The 17,510-nt window shown below is 38.6% G+C and overlaps 1 protein-coding gene across 1 annotated transcript in view; it reads right to left on the bottom strand.

Moving 5' to 3' along the window:
• The window catches only part of LOC114662141 (hephaestin-like), a 102,286-nt gene that overhangs the window by 26,215 nt on the left and 58,561 nt on the right, over nt 1-17,510 (bottom strand). The window contains exons 8-13 of the mRNA XM_028815495.2: nt 9,251-9,419; nt 8,682-8,821; nt 8,398-8,529; nt 7,069-7,280; nt 1,348-1,498; nt 868-1,080 (exon numbers count right to left, since the gene is read on the bottom strand). Of these exons, the coding sequence (XP_028671328.2) occupies nt 868-1,080; nt 1,348-1,498; nt 7,069-7,280; nt 8,398-8,529; nt 8,682-8,821; nt 9,251-9,419 (1,017 nt within the window). The remainder of the gene's footprint in view (nt 1-867; nt 1,081-1,347; nt 1,499-7,068; nt 7,281-8,397; nt 8,530-8,681; nt 8,822-9,250; nt 9,420-17,510) is intronic.

Raw genomic sequence — 17,510 nt, 5'->3', positions numbered from 1 at the left:
TTTGTATGAAGTAAATTAAGTTGTTAAACATTTGCAATACATTTTCCAAACTTAGTAATTCTTATTAAAAGAAGACAAGAAATATGGCAACTCAACTTATAGTTAAAGAATAAGGTGTAGCTGCTGAAGGCTCATGAATCTGGTGTCATAGATTGAACCAGAGTCTGTAACATAGATACTCCTACTGTAAAAGTATGGGCGTGTTCTCATCTGGGATGGGACAAGGTTCCTCACCTGGTTGGGGGGCCAGCCCATCAGAGGTACAAGAAGAAAGGGCAGGAGATGCGAAAGTGGGTTCACTGGCATCTAGGCTGGGATGCACTGAAGATTCTTACCTGAATGGTAAGCCAGTATAATGGAGAGATATGGGGAGGCAATCAGCTCTGACTCTCTGCTCCCCCTCTACATTAGATGACAGCATCCCTGGACTTCAGCACCCATTGCATGTTGGGAACTGTAATACAGTGCAGCAGCCCTGTTGGGCTCCATGGGTGCTGCCAAGGCATGATACTGGGATTCATGATCCCTACTCTCGCAGATTTCCAATTGATCCGGAAGTGCTTCCAACAGATGATGCATTGACCCCGGAAGTACTCCTGGGTCTGGTTTAAATGGAGCCTCTCTGATTTACTCAAGTACTAAGTTTTGGAAGGAAGAACTCAAAACTTTTTGAAGGAGTAGAAGGAGAGAGTTTGTGGTACTTTGGTTGTGTTCATCTCTTTGCAATTTTACCATGATTAATAAAAAGGACAATATTTAAACCGGTGTTGAGTGTGTTGGTGTCTAAAGTTTGGAGTTCAGTGGTTATAAGATATTCATGTACAAAAATGTATTCATAAGGTTGAAAGAGCAGGAGATAACACATACCCACATTGTCAGGTTGCATGAAGGCAGTAGCAAAGGTGTGAGGCATAAGCGCCACAGAGTCCTTGTGTCTCCCATTGATCTCCACTGAGTTTCCCTGGAAAACCACTCCATGAATATCCACTTCACTACCCACACCCATGAGGTGCCAGTAGACATTGCTCTTCAAACACAATTCCAGCCCAGGAAGGTTTGCATACATGAAACCATTGATTGCTGTATGGAAGACAATGCCAGTTATTCATTAGCATCTATCAGATGTGCCAACTAAATGCAGTTCTGGCCCTTTTCTTCAAGTATATTTTATACTGTTTTATGCACCTATTGTTTACTGCTCCAAACATTTTTCCCTATACATTTGTTCTTAGGGCATCTGTAGATCCATAGCATTAAGAAATGTTACATTACTTGTGGTAAAATAAATGGTGGACTGCTGTTGGGATTTGGACAGGCATGTACAAGGGTCCTTATGTAGCATCCTACCATGCATAAGGTTGGATTCTCTGAAACTGCTGTCTTCTGTATCTGTCTCCTCTGGATTCAGGGATGCGTTCACCAAGCTCTGAGTGAGGTACCAGCTGAGATTCTCGTCAAACTTGGCAAACAGAAGAAAGAACCGCTTATCCATCTCTTGCTGCATCAGAGAAGGAAAAATATTTAGAGCTGTGCCCTAAATTCTGCTAGAATACAATATAAAAGCTTGAAGATACACATTTCTGAAACCAGTCCTAAAGGACCCCTGCAGTTGCCAGTCACTTTCATCACCAGAGGCTGATTTCTTGTGTAAATGAAGTCTTTGCTTAATTAATCAGCTTGCTTCTGCCTTCAAATGAAGACGGAGAAATATTATATGCTTCAATAAATAATTAATCTTCCTAAAAATGTACAAAGAGGAGTTTAACAGGTCAAAAGGGTTCAGTTCCTTAATGCAGCTACACAGTTACTGCATTTACAAAACTGCCAAACGAAGCACAGATGTAAGGTAGGCTAAACAAAAACATTCTTTCACAATTATTTGCTCAGGTATTTGCATATGTAGTAATACACAAATTGGGGGGGGAAACAGGTAGAATAAAATGTTAAATAATAACTCTGTTAATGTACATATCATAATACATTCAAATTTGTGTTGTATTTGGTAAGATATTATGGAATTTAATAGAGTCCTTGTGATCAAAAGTTTGTAGCATCCTTTACTGAATCATGTCATCTAGAGACATTTTATAATGGCACAGCCATAGTTGGGTGCATCTGCAATGGGCAGCAGAACAAATACAGGAAACTTATGGAGGACTTTGTTGAATGGTGCAAATAAATCCTCCTGCACCTCAATATCAGTAAAGCTTCTTCTTCTTTCAGCTACTCCTGTTAGGGGTCGCCACAGGAGATCATCTTTTTCCTTATCTTCCTGTTCTCTGCATCTTGCTCTGTTACACCCACCACCTGCATGTCCTCTCTCAGCACATCCACAAACCCCTTCTTAAGCCTTCCTATTTTCCTCTTACCTGGCAACTCCATCCTTAATATCCTTCTCCCAATATACCCAGCATCTCTCCTCTGCACGTGTCTAAACCAACACAATCTCGCTTCTCTGTCTTTGTCTTCCAACCATCCAACCTGAGCTGACCCTCTAATGTACTCATTTCTAATCCTTTCCATCCTTGTCACACCCAGAGCAAATCTTAGCATCTTTAACTACCATCTCCAGCTCTGTCTCCTGTTTTTTGGTCAGTGCCACCAATCCATATAACATAGCTGGTCTCACTACCTTCTTGTAGACCTTCCCTTTCACTCTTGCTTGTACTCGTCTGTCACAAATCACTCTTGTACAAATCAACATTCTGTACTGTTGATCCCAGGTATTTAAACTTGTCCACCTTTGCCAACTCTACTCCCTGCATCCTCATCATTCCTCTGACCTCCCTATCATTCACACACATGTATTCTGTCTTGTTCCTACTGATCTTCATTCCTCTCCTCTCTAGAGCATATCTCCACCTCTCCAGGGTCTCCTCAATCTGCTCCCTACTATCGCTACAGATCACAATCACCCTCAAACATCATAGTCCACTGGGACTTCTGTCTAATCTCATCTGTCAACCTGCCCATCACCTTTGCAAATAAGAAAGGGCTCAGAGATGATCCCTGATGTAATCCCACCTCTACCTTGAATGTATCTGTCACTCCTACCACAGACCTCACCACTGTCGCACTTCCCTCATACATATCCTGTACCACTCTTACATACCTCTCTGCCACTCCTGACTTCCTCATACAGTACCACAACTCCTCTCTAGGCACCTTGTCCTTCTCTATATTTCCCCATCAACACTCTCAGAGCAAACGTTGCATCTGTGGTGTTCTTTCCTAGCATGAAACCATACTGGTGATTGCTAATCATCACCTCCCTTCTTAACCTAGCTTCCACTAATCTTTCCCATAACTTCATGCTGTGGCTTATCAATGTTATACCTCTAATGCTACAACAGTTCTGCACATCTTCCTTATTCTTAAAAATCGATACCATTTCACTTCTTTTCCACTCCTTAAGCATACTCTCACTTTCCAAGATTGCATTAAACAATTTTTATTAAAAACTGTACCGACATACCTTCTAAACACCTCCATGCTTCCAAAGGTATGTCATCTGAACCAACAGCCTTTCCATTCACCTCAATATCAGTAAGACAAAAGAGATTATTGATAATTTCAGGATGGCCTAACTCACTCTGCCCCAGTTTTTGTTAATGGTGAAAATTTGGAGGTGGTGAGGATATTGGGGGACATCTGCACAGCATGATTGTTTGGAGTACCAACATGGAATCACCTCTGATTCCTGAGAAGGCTGAGGTTCTTTTCCAGTGTATTGCAGGTGATGCCAACAAACTAAATAAACCGATCAGAAAAGCTAGTTCAAACTTGCTAGCAAGGTTGAGCTCACTGAAGGATGTGGTAGAGCTGAGGTTACTCAGGAATCTGCTATCATGGACAGTGAATCTCACCACGTACTGTATGCGAAATTTAACCTAAAAAGAGGAGTACATTCAGTAACAGACTGACAGAAATGCATTGCTCCAAGCACTATTTAATGTCTCCATAATCAGTTACCTCTCAGCAGAGGAGGTGTTGTTCCCTGCCTGTTGAAAAGTGCTGAGCTGGTCTAGCAGACATCTTAACAGAAAATAATGCTATGTGCAATACACTATATCAATGACTGACATCCTGTACTTTAAAATTCTTCAATTCTAGTTACTTTACACAGTAAATACCAACACTTTGTTAATCTACTTACAGATAATTCATGTTAAATGTGTGTTTGTACTTTGTTACCTTACCTAAAACTATTATAACTCATGAATATTTGTGCCTTTTTGTCTGCTATTGTAACTCTGCAGTTAATAAAGTTTCTATCTATCTATCTATCTATCTATCTATCTATCTATCTATCTATCTATCTATCTATCTATCTATCTATCTATCTATCTATCTATCTATCTATCTATCTATCTATCTATCTATCAATTCTGCCACAACTGAGAAAACAAAAACATCTGCAGTTACCGTAACTATCTAATGAAACATGACTTCCAATTCAGGGGTCTCTTTAGACCCTACATTATACTTTTTAGTGGTGTCACACATGTGCGTTTGAGAGTCAACTAAAAGGACCAGAAGATGCCAATTCTATGCCAGGCCAGGGGGTGGTGGGTTGCAATAAACCTCTCTCTTTTCTATCCGCAGATCAAACACGAGAAATTCTGTCTGTGTCCGATTACAGTCTGAGGTCATCACTTCCTGTCCCGTCCCCAAGGACGTCACTTCCGGTTCAGTCCCGATGACATCACTTCCCTTAAACCATCTTAAAAACCCTCCATCCTCCATTCTTGGGCAGTTCTGCTTTGGACTCTAAGCTGTACACATTGTACTCAAATCTAAGGCTTTTGCAGCCAGGGAAACTATACGGGTGCCTTCCCCAAACCTTCATTGTGTGTCTGGCTATTTCTTTCACAGTGGTTACCTCTGATTTTGCAGGCACCCTGTTTTCTGTAGATGTTTTCCAACAGCATTCAGTATCTGCACATTCCCTGTGTAATGTTTCAGCCAGGTGTGTTCCTGGCTTATGTTTATGCTCATTTTCTGTGTTTTGTTTGTTTATTTTATTTATTTAGTTTTACACTACTATTTATTTCCAGTCTATGTATTATGTGTTGTTCTTTATTCATTGTATTTTGTGGGTGGAACTTCAAAAGGCTGGGCCACCCTGGTGTCCTCTTGAAGAACCTGCCTCAACTTATATATTTAGGGCTGGGATTCAAATCATTTAGGAGTTCATTTTTTATGTTCGTGGTTTCTTGCTTCTATGCTTTTTTTTTTATTTATTTGATTACATATTGAAAATAATTTGTTCTGAATTACTTTTCAAGCCAAATCCTTTTCTCCCTTTTTTTTTTTTTTTTGCTGTTTTTCTTTTTTTTTAAAAAAAAAAATTGCTAATTAACATTTCTTCATTTATAAAGATTTTGTTTGGGACTAGTCTCATCTAGCCTGAGATTATATAATTCCTCCCCTTAGAGGGGCATTTTGCTTAAATTTCTGAAACATTTGTAATATATTTTGAACTTTTGAAGCCAAAAACCCTCTCAGGCCAGTGTAGGCTGAAGCCAGCCAGTACAGTAGAGTGGGGGATCTGGCTGCTTGGAGTGAGGCCTATTTCTGGGCAGTTTATGAAAGGCCATGGACTGGTTTCTGGGTATTTTGAGAGGCCTCATCTTCTACCATCATTCTGAGTGTACTGAATTATACCACCCTAGTCTCTACTGAGTCGCATGCAGGCACCTTCCTTTTTTATTCTTAATCTTAACCTCAGTCTTACTCTTAATTTTATTCTTAACCTTAGCTTGTATCATAATCTTAAATTTAAATGTAATCGTAATTTTAATGTTTATCTTAACCTCAACCATAATTTTAATTTCACTATCAACCTCAAGATCATTCTTAATCTTAACATTTCTTTTATCTTAAATTCCACCTTATTCTTAATCTCACACTTAGTCTTGATTTTATCTCATCTTCAATGTTAATTTTAATTTTAATCCTAATTTCCCCTCCTTCCAGTTTCTTCCCTCACTACTTTATATTGGCATGCAATGACATTTAAAGGACTGCTTGTCCACCTGAGACTATTTAGATCCTAATTAGCCCTGGTAATCTTATGTATTTGTGTGGCCAACTGAGCTCATTTAAATCTAAATTAATTCCAGTTATAAAATATCCATAAAAATTAACAGCCAGTAGGGGTCATCTAAACAGCTGAGCAGCCTTCAAGTTGTTTGCTGACACTTTGTGAAAATAGCACCAATTATTGGATACTTATTGATTGGCAATAGCTGTAGAATCAGAAAAATAATAGCACATCTAATTAAAACAGGTGCCTAGCTAAATGCAGAAATTGACCTCTGGTTAAGGAATTGGGGAGGAATGTTAGCTGCCATCACAGAAGTTCCCAAGAAACAGCAATAAGAGCAACAATGTATTGTATATAAACAAAAAATTGTATTTGTTTCCTGAAAATAATACAGAGATGGGCAGGGTAGTACTGCAGTTAGGATCCCTTCAATTGAGACAGACATTTTTGCTTGTGTTCCTGTGGTTTCTTCTAGAGCCTAAATAGATTCTACTCTATTTACTAGTGTAAATTTGTCCGTAGTGAAGGTATGTGGGTATAAGTCAGAGTATATCCTCTGATGGACAAATTTTGGGTTGATCTGTGTGACAGTGAACAGGATTGAGTTAGCTCAAAATTGGATTAGCTTATTTGAATTCTTGCACAGATACTGTTTTTCATTAAGGCAGAGTCCAGTTGTTCATAGTTCTGTAGTGCATGAACAGGTTCAGAAATTAAATAATAATACAGAAACAGCATTTATGATTGAGCCAAGCAGCCTACAGCACTGTACCATACCAGCATGCGATAATTCGCTTATTTTGTTAATAGGCCTGCATCGAGGATTTGTATTCCTAATGAAGTTCTTAGTTGGAAATGTCCTAAAAATACACTTTTGTGAGATAATAATTATAAAGATAAGCAATTTTTACCCAAGAGTATAACCAGTAGCAGAGATGAAAGCTTAATACCAACTCATTGCCAGTTTTTTCTAAACCTGCTTTACTCTGCAGTGTAGTTTATTTGGTAAATAATCTGACCTGTGATGTGGTTGCATTCAGAGTGCCAGCCCTGCAAACCACTAGTGGACCAACAAGGCCAGAGTTGGTGTCCCTCACAGGGTCTACTGCCGAGTAATACAGTCGGGTCAGGCATTGTGGATCATTGTCTGTAGGCCCAATTTCATCAGGGACTGTCCATTCATAGGTGAAAGACTGTCCAGGTGCAACAGAAGCTCCATTTTTGTAAACACCTGCAAAAGAGAGAAAATCAAAACGCTCAGTACATCCCAATTGAGAACAGCATTGTTTTAATAGTGAGACACTAGTGAACAATATACTCGCCAATCAGTTTTAGAAAATGTTACAGGCATTGAAAGGAAACAGTAAAGTTAACCTTAGGAAAATTAAAGGAGAGTAAAATGATGGCAGAGTAATTAGCACCATTACGTTATAGCTCCAGAGTACTAACATCAATTCCCAGCTTGGTCTTTTTCTGCTTAAAGACAGCATGTTGACCCCGTGTCTGCAACGGTTTGTTCCTGATTCCATCCAACATGCAAAAGGCATCGAGGTGAGTTTAAAAGACTTGATATGAGTGAATGTGAGCAAATGCAAGAGTCTAGTCCAAATAAGACTAGCATCTAATCCCACAGGTTCATATTTTACACTCAGTTCTGATGGAATTTCAAAGAAAGCACCAGATAAATTAGCTCAAGTGGAGTTAAGATTATTTGTGTTGGTGTGGTAGGCAGATGTGTGAGTAATCTAAAAAAAAAGCAAAGTCAAGACTGGACGAAAACCTTTCTTGGTAGTTCATGGAATGCGTCCAGAGTATCTACTGAATAAATTCACTGACAAGATGCCAGTCATCAGTTCAGCAGGGCATTGCAAACTGGGCAGCTGGGGCACCTTTATATTAGAGACAGTGTCCAATATAGTAATTCTGCTGGAAGGATTGGATAATAATGAGCACACCATTATACAGGACAGGGAGGAAGAGCTGCACTAAAAGGTTGGAGCAGGCCTCTCAGTCATTGGGACTGATATGTGATTTGGTTACCCTTGTACTAGTTTTATACCAAGGTTCACATTCCTCATTTAACTCCTAGGATGCACACATTCCAAACATCTTTTAGAAGTACCATTTGTCCACATTGTTCTGCTAATTTTGAACTAATTTCACTTGTTCACTCCTGCAAATGTGAGATGATCAGATTATCTCAAAAAACTGGAGCACAGGGGTCTCACTTATGTTGTACTTTCCATAATCTTTTTTCAGCTGTACTAATATATTATAACAGACACTAAGTTGAATATACAACTGCACTCTAATTTCTCAAATAAGATAAATGATGCAAAAACATATACCATCTTTATATGTTGTGCCCTCTGATTTCTTCTCATACATTACTCCATGTGGCTGGATGCTATATGGTCTGGATGCCATGTTACGGAATGTGACCAGAACCTTGTCCCCCGTCTCCACCTGTATCACAGGGCCTAAGGTGGGAATAGAAAAGACGCCATTAGTGAAGGCAATTTCATCACTGTTAGCAGTTTTCACAAGAAGAGACTTGTCTTCTCTTTCCACTTGAAAATGTGTGTTGTTTGAGTCAATGAATAGAGCTACTTTAGATCAGAATGCATATTACCAAGAATCCCCAAGTGCTTTTCAGATGCTGTCTGATTTTTCTCAGTCTGGAATGTCCCATCTGTAAATTCTGCATATCTTGCCTTTACATACGTGCCACCAACCTTGCTGCTGTCATGTTTGAAAAAAATCTCTGAATAGCTGCAAGAGAGCACCATAAGGGGTAAATGGGCAGTTATAAAACAGGTTACAGAAGGACAGTTGCGCTGATTGGCATATACAATAAGTGAAAGCATTAAAGCATGTGATGCAGCACCACTAATGATCCTGTATTAAAGCTAGAGCTGTGTTGATCTTTTCACCTCAAAACTCTTTATGTGCTAACTGCAGTGATGCTGTGCAATGACCAGGATGTGAAAATGACAGAAAACCTTAATTTAATAAAAAAAAAAAAAAGATGAAGATCACAGGAGTCAACACAGGAGATATAAAGTGTCAAAGAATGATTTATTAGATACATTTTTTGACCTATAGGTAATGTAGAGATACTGCATGGTGTGATGCAAAATAGTAAAAATGAGGAATAAGATTACCAAAGACATTCTGCAGTAACAAGAATTATGGATCTACCTGTTTTCCTTCAGTAAACTCTCTTTCGTCTCTCCATCAATGCCCAAGGGCCCATAATTCCACATGACCTCCTTGGCAGCAATGTAATAGTGGCGGATCTTTTCTGTAAGAAGATTGGTTGAAAATGTTCTAAAGCATTCTTTCACCTCCATCATGGCCTTCATACCTGCTACAAAACACAAGAAAAATGTAGGGATCTTTATCAAAGATGAATTCACTTCAGGCCCTTACCAGCAAGGAGTGACGATAATGTAGCTTGTTGGCTCTGCCACATCTTAATTTAGCTCACGTTCACAGAATGGATATTTACTGCTATGATCAGATTAGGACCCTAAGAGTCATTAGCTTTCTCATGTAGACTATTGGTTGTTGCCCTAGCTTCTGTTGGAAGATACAACAATTGCCCCTTAGATTAGCACTGCTAACCTAGAAATTGATGAACTGATGAGTTGTGGCTTTCGGATTTGGTCTTATAGCTCAGGAATGGGCTAGGGCACTGTCTCTAGCCCCTCCCCTCGTCTGTCTTTAGCCTCTGGCCCACACCCCTTCTGTGTATGTTGCTTATCACCTTGAAAAACATGAAAGAGGATTGTGGAGTATTAAAGGGGGTTGGTGGGAATAAGGATCCTCAGTTAGTGGCACAGCTTAAACAATCTGCATTCTTACTTTTGCAACAGACTCTGTCCAGAGCCCCCCTTTTGTGTTTTAACCTTTGCTTTTATTTTTGGGTTTTCAAGTTGTGGATTTCCTCTTTCAGGCCTTGTTTTATTTTTGGGCACTGTTAGTGTTTCACCCTTATGGATTTGTTAATTTTATCATCTGTTTGCTAGTGTAATATAACCTGGCTGTTTAGTCTGATACAAGATTATGGACTTACTTAAACAAATATTTACATTTGAATAGAAAGCCTTTATTGTCATTGTGAAAAAAACATTACAATGAAATTACAAATTTCTTTATGTTGATTTTGGAGCTTGTAGCCTCTTGCTATTCTTGATCTTGGGCAAAATTGTTATTATATACATCTGCAATATTAATTCATTATCCGGAACTGTTAGTCAAATTTAGTGCACATGGTCAATTAAAACTTTCCAGAGTGGCAAATCATGTAGAGTTTCTTTTTTCATACTCTTGGCTGTCAGAAAATTTGTTTCAATGGAGTCACACATATTCCTGATTCTATGGGTATGGCAAGCCATTGCGTGTCCAAGAATACTGGACTGATGGTCAAGTGTATGTAAGATAAACCTGGTATGGGTGGTTGATTTTGCTACATCTGGTGTGGATGTTAGGGGTCGCTGTTGCCCCTTTCAACCCAACAGACAGACGCCCAGGACACAGGGTAGAAGCAATGAGAAGTATTTTAATGCTTTTCTTCTCTTTAATAGTGCCCAAAGCACCACAGCCACAATAGACAAGAAATTCAATAATAATAATAATAATAATAAACACAAATCACTATAATTCTCTCCTCCACACCTTCCAGCAAGCTCTGTCCTACTCCTCCCAACTCTGGCTCGCTTGCTGATCTTCAGTGGTCCTTAATATAGTTCTTGACCCGGAAGTGCTTCTACTCTTCCATCCATGTGACTTGCTAGCACTTCTGGGTCAGACAGAGAACTAAAGTCTTTTAATCAGCTTCACGGCTCCCGTCCACATGATTTGGTAGTACTTCCGGGCTATGGATGAGGCATGGCTCCTACAGTCCTCTCAAAGCTACCCAACAGGGCTCAGGAACCGAACTCCAAGTCCCAAGATGCCCTGCAAGAATCCGGGGCACCATTACATTCCAGGGGAACTGCCATCTAGCATTTTGGGGGAGGCAGTGTCCTTGAAAATCTGCCTTCCCCTACTCTTCCATCACAGAGGCATTCCGGCCAGGTTGAGCTCTCTTACACTGGCTGAATTTAAGTGTACTTAGGGCTGACATATTAAGGGTGGTTTGTTTGACTGTTGAGGTTGTGGTCAAAGACCACCTAGCTCTGACATTTTGTGTACTTTTGATTTGCTCATATCTGGCTGGTTATGATAGTTAAGGTGCTGTGGATTATTGTGAGCTAAAGGACTCAAAGATGATGTGAGAGACAGTGATCCAAGTCAAAAATAGAAAATCAAGGGTCAAAAACACCATGAAGCAAAATGAAACTAAGTAGTGAAAACCAAACGGGGAAGATCAATAGTCGAAGATCAAGAATGCAAAGATCAAGAGTTGAAGATCAAAGAGTTCAAAGCCAAAAGACTAAAACCTGACACTAGGACCTACTTGCTTTGAAGTTAGAAATCACTAATAACAAAAGGTTTTTGTTTTCTTAAATTGATTACCTGAATGCACATTATATTTATACAGTATGTATTATCTCATGATGTTACAAGCACGACAACCCAGTCACGAGACCAGTACTAATGCGTCACATAAACAATGAAAATCAAGATGGTAATCATTATGAGTTTAATTTCAATTCAAAAATGTAAAGCAAATAAAAGAATTGAATTCTTTATGTACATTTATGTATAAAAACCCTAGACCTGATTTGTTACGTGGCAGTCTGAATGTACTGTATTTTATGTTTTATAGCTGTTTCAGTTATTTTTGAAATATTATTTTTTATATTTTGATGTCATTTCTGTTATGTTTGCTTATGACTTAACATTTACATACTGTCTCTTTAAAAGTTCTTACATTCCTTGTTTTATGTGGGTGATACCCAAAAAGGTGGGGTATTGACTGAGAAAAGGGCAGTCACTTAAAAAGTGAGGAGTGAGGAATAAGAGAACAAATGGAGTCAAGAGCAAAGCAAAGGTCAAAACTGTATGTCAACTGAGAAATATCAGAAGCAAATCGCAAACCAAAAATAAATAAAAAAAACAGAGCTTTGTTTCAAATAAATGGTAATCAAGAGCACAAAGAAGTGAGTTGCTAGTTTTGGTCCAATTTCAGATACTGGAGACTGTTTAGGGGTGACATTTATACTGTTTTACCGATGACATCACAAACAGTGCAGACCTGATGCATCATGGGAAAATCCCCATGGAAACAGGTGACACAACAGCCACAAAATGGTGGTGCTTATAGTCAAAACAAAATATCGCCATGAAGGACAGTAAAAAATAATCAACTTTTAAACTGATGTCCTAATTAAAATTCTGCTTGCAAAATTAGATTCCTTGGCTGTTAAAACTCTGAAAACAACACCTAGATGCTGGCATCTCTCTCAGGCTAAATACTGAGCTAGAGAGGGAATCTCAGCAGCAGATCATTGAGTGCTGTTTGGAGTTTAGTGTAGCTATTGCTGTTTCTAGGGATTTTCAGGTTAATTGTGATTTATTTGCTCTGTTTTCTGGATTTCGGCCTTGGGCTTGTTTGTTTTGGATTTCCTTTTTTGACCGTTTGAGTATTTTGTTATATTTTTAATTTATAAGGATTCTTATTTAACTTGTCTCTACAAATCAGAGTTTATAGTTATTCTGGGACATTCTGATATGTTTTGGGACTGTTTTCGTATTTTGAACTTTTAAAGCTAGTTCTCTTTTTTTGGTGCCTGCTTAGATTGAAGCCTGAAGTTGGTAGTTGGAGACTGCCATAGGGACAGGCTATATATAAACAGGCCATTGAAAGCTCCGAGCAGCTTTGTGGGCATTATTGAGGCATCACAATCATTTTTGCTTTGTTTGAGACTCCATTTTATAACATAACTAGCCGTCCCCCCACAGCTCCGCCTGCATAGGACAGTGAGGAGGGCCCTGTCCAGCTCCCAAATCCTGATGTCATGCTTCCCCCTCCCCTTGGTCTGCAGCCTCTGTCTCGGATTAGCGTGAATATATCGCTCCTGCAGGCGAACTGTGATTCTTAGCGTGATGAGAGAAGTCAGAAAAACCGGTATGTTCTGTCAAATTATAGAAAAAATGATCTAAATCTGTTAAGTAGTTCTCTCATTCGCTAGCTAAACAGAGGTAAGGAATGCCCCGAGCCTGGCACTTGAGTGAGGAGGTAACCTTGACCCACTGCATGTCTTTTGTCTTTGCGCAAATAAATCGGTACCGCAAGCAAACCATGATACATAGTGTAATGAGAGAAGTTGCAAAATCAACCGGAATGTTCAAGCAAATTATAGAAAAAAGCCCAATATAAATCTGTTAAGTAGTTTTCTCGTTCACTAGATAGCTAGATAAGATTAAAGGCCTGCCTAACGGATAATCCAAAGCAATTGAGCCCTAGTATGACTTCCACCAGAAAAAACAACAAACAGAAGTAACAATTAATTTAAAGCCAAAGATCAAAATCAAACAAAATACAATCCTCATAAATGACACCAAAATCCACCAGGGCATATTCAAAATAAACTACCCTGGACTTTAATTTCCAGCCTGCCTTTCTATGGAAGGGGCAGATGGTCAATGGTGATGGGCAGGTTGCCCACCTCTTTGGGATCCACCTACAAAATGCAAGAAATATAAAAGGACCAAAAAACACACATAGCTTTGATCCAGGAGGTGAGGTAAAGTAAATTTTACCTGAGGACCTTTGTAATTTTAGTTCAGTCTGAATTGCTCATGTCAGTAACTTATCATGGAGTGCATGTTCATGTCTCAATAAAAATGATGGAGATTTTTACCTTCACCAAAAAATCCATAAAAAATAACCGCAGGTTAAACTAGTCCCCATGCAAATCAAAATGTGAGTGAATCAAATGGGACTAAAGTTTCAGTGGTCCCCTGGTAATAATTACTTTACCCAGGACCTGAAGTGGAAAAAAGAACTGTTGGTGTACTTCTTGTTGTGTATGCTGAATAACTAGGGGTGTTACATCCCCCTGGAGGTCCGCTGGTGCACCGATATACACAATTTGTACAGAAAAGCAAGTGAATGCGGGGCTGCCCCCCATTGGAGAAGCAAATGGGCATATTGTTCTTACAAATAAGGGCTGCTGAAGTGGTCTGAACTGACATAAAAAGAACAGGGAAATGCTGGTACAGAGTAAAGTACCACTGGTAAATCACTGACTTTACGCCATCTCTGGGTGTAAAAACTAATCCCATCTGAATAAAGCTTTAAAGTTACAGAGGTCGTCCTGTAATTATTACTCTACCAATCCTCCTGGTGTTAAACTAATCCCATCCAAAAAGGGCTATAGATACTATAAAACAACTTAGCAGAATACATTTAATAGGTAAAAAATCATTAGGCAAATAATAAATGAACAAAACAACATTATAATAAACAATGGAAAAATGATGAATGATAATGAAAAGTGAACAAAGAAAACTAAAAGAAGCAATAAAAACCAAGGAGGAATCTTGGCTTGACCATAACAATGAGTAAGTAGGGTTTGTTGGTTCATATTCAGCTGGGCATCAAGTTTACCTAGAACTGACTAGTTGTGGTTTATTGGTTTGGTCCTACTGGAATGAGTTAAGTGCATTGGGCATAGCCAGAGATGTGGCATATTTAGTCCTATCAGGCTATAGACCAGTTTCACCCTGGAGTAATAGAGTGTGGTTTCAAGGTTTTGCCTTATCAAGCTTGAATTCAGTTTTACTTAGGATAATAAAATGTGACTTGTCAGTGTAGTCACATCTGAGTTGCATTAATCTTTAAAGTTTTAGTTGAGGATGTAGGACGTCGGCTTTTGGACAGGTTCTTTAAGAACAGTCTAATTACTATGGATACTGCTTAGCCACAACTCATGGGCTGTGGGTTTCTTGGATGTGCTGCTTCTGGTGACATATTAGCAGGCATTTTGTGGTGTGGCTTGTTGGTTTTGTTAAATGATAGATCTATGGTCATTTTACCTGCTTACTATCGGAAGCTGGTGGTAATGCAGTCTGTTAATTTGTTCAACCTGTAGACAGGTAGATAAGTTCAAGTCTGGCAGTTTGCAACCAGGTCCATTTAGCTTTAACTCTACATTATCAGTCAGTAATGAGTCACTTTTCTTTGACTTTATTTCTCACTCCTTCCAGCCTCACAAGGGAATGCTAAAATACTATTTGTTCCTTTCATCTGTAGCCAATTATAATGCCATCCCTTCATGTTTAAAAAAGATCACATTCAAAGCTAGAACTGGAAAATTAAACTACCACTCGAGGAATAGGTAAGTGTGTTAACAGCCCATCATTGTGTACTAATCTATGCATGTGTGAGGGCTGAAAAAATTATCAATGCAAAGCATTATTCCCCTTCCTTTGCAAACACCCTCACATTTTGTCTAACATTTTAAATATCAGGCATGCTTAAAAGCCCATTGGCTCCTTTTATGTGCCTTTTATTTTTGAAAAAATGTCATAATGAGTGAGCAGGCAAACTGCCAGGAAAAGTCAGTTAGCACAGAAGAGTGTCAATTACAATATTCTCCAGAAAAATATTTTGATTAAGCTCCAGTCCTTGCAAGATGTGACTTGGGCCTTTGAGACAAAGAGTTTCCATTTTCCTGTGCTAAAGTCATTATCTGGTACTTAAATGAGTCTTGCAGGATGACATGACATCACAGTACACATTAACTAGCCAAATGGGGAATAATACAAAGGGAGCATGCACTGATACATTGAATATAAGAGGACAAACAAATGATAGCAACTGCACAAAAATAAATAAATAATCTGCACATCTTCCTCTCTCTTTCTGTCATCCACTCAGCAAGAGTGAAATTGTAAAAGTACCACCAATTAAATTCTCTTTGTAATTAAATTCAAGTCCTCCAGCTTTTTCAATTTGTAATCATTCTTCAAGTAAGTGTCCACCATCAATAAGATCAGAACACACCATCAAGATTTACAAGTTACTCGCTGTGAGTGTAGAGACACTGCCACACTGTACATTACCTTGGACTGCTTCTGAAGCCATTATTAGGTGCGTATGCATATAATGTCTTGAGTACCTATTGTGATAGCCATGTCTGTCTGTCTGTCTGTCTGTCTGTCTGCATTAAACCACTTGGCCCCACATGGACCACTTTTGTTGAAATGTGTCATGCTAAATCTTCAGGGCAATTTGTCAAAGCAGTTCATTTTTGAGATATCTTATACAGATCACACTGTACATAGTAATGAGATTTCAAAATCTACCTTTGAAAAGTAATAATGAATTTGAAAACTCTTCTGTCTTAAACTGGAGAAATGTGTGACCTCAACTATGAATGTATTCACTGTTTCAATTTTATCTTGATAGCGGTTACACCAACTTGTATATTTTGTATATTTCTTTCTTTTTCACATCCAATAGCTTCCACTGATAGCAAACAGATCTACAAAACAAGTTAATGAAATCCCAAGAAACTGTACGTGTGGGAAGGAAGTTATTGTCACTGCCCGCTTGCACACACATACAGTAAAACGGCAGTCCTCAGCTGGGCATGCGGAGAAACCTCTGCTTGCATCTCACTCCTGCCAAAGCTTTAACTTGTAATACGTAATTTAAATGATTTTATTAACCGTACAAGTATTAAATACAACCAAGGAAAACAAAAGGTTATTTAAATATGAATGAGGTACCCTGTGGCATGTATGCTGTTGTGCACAGAGCAAATAAACATTTAGTCAATATTTACCATACACTAAACCAACCTCACACCTCCATTATCTCCAGGTTATAATAATTTAATATTTTACTCTCAGTTTAATTTAGTAGAGTGGACAGACACCCAGATGACAAAGACAGTTCTAATTTCAGGCTATACATTATGACAAATAACTGAAGAATATCGAAATGTTTTAAGAAGCTGCCCATCTAACAAAACATTTTTCTACTGAAATATATTCTGAAAAGCACATACAAAACTCAGAGGGGACCAACCCCATACTCCTGTTCCCAGTTTGATGTAATATACATATAATAGATAGTCAGAAATTCTACAAGGAAATTATTGATTAAGATCTTGTGTTAAATTTGAATAGCATCACGAGGATGACCAAGAAGTAGACAAAAACACACAGTACTGACATTTACTTCTTTCCACTTCAAACACGGTATGGAATCCTATGTGGTCACACTGTAATTTACCAGTACAGTGCCACATTCACCAGGTATCCATAATTGTCACTCAAAGTAATAAAGTTTGCCTTTCACTTCTGTCAATCCTTAAAATTTGTCATAAATGAAAAGCATTGCAAGTCCCATATCATTAAAATTATAATGGCCAGACATGCACAAAGCTATAAAGAATTACAAAATAATAATTTCTTTTTTTTATTTATTTAGGTTATGTTAATTGCCAAATGCAAATTGCCAGTGTGTGAATATGGTGTGTGTGCGTGTGTGTGTGCG

This window comes from Erpetoichthys calabaricus, chromosome 12, assembly GCF_900747795.2.
Source record: "Erpetoichthys calabaricus chromosome 12, fErpCal1.3, whole genome shotgun sequence".
Taxonomy (NCBI): domain Eukaryota; kingdom Metazoa; phylum Chordata; class Cladistia; order Polypteriformes; family Polypteridae; genus Erpetoichthys; species Erpetoichthys calabaricus.
The sequence above is the reverse complement of the archived record's forward strand: the minus strand, read 5'-3'. Positions and strand labels throughout refer to the sequence as shown.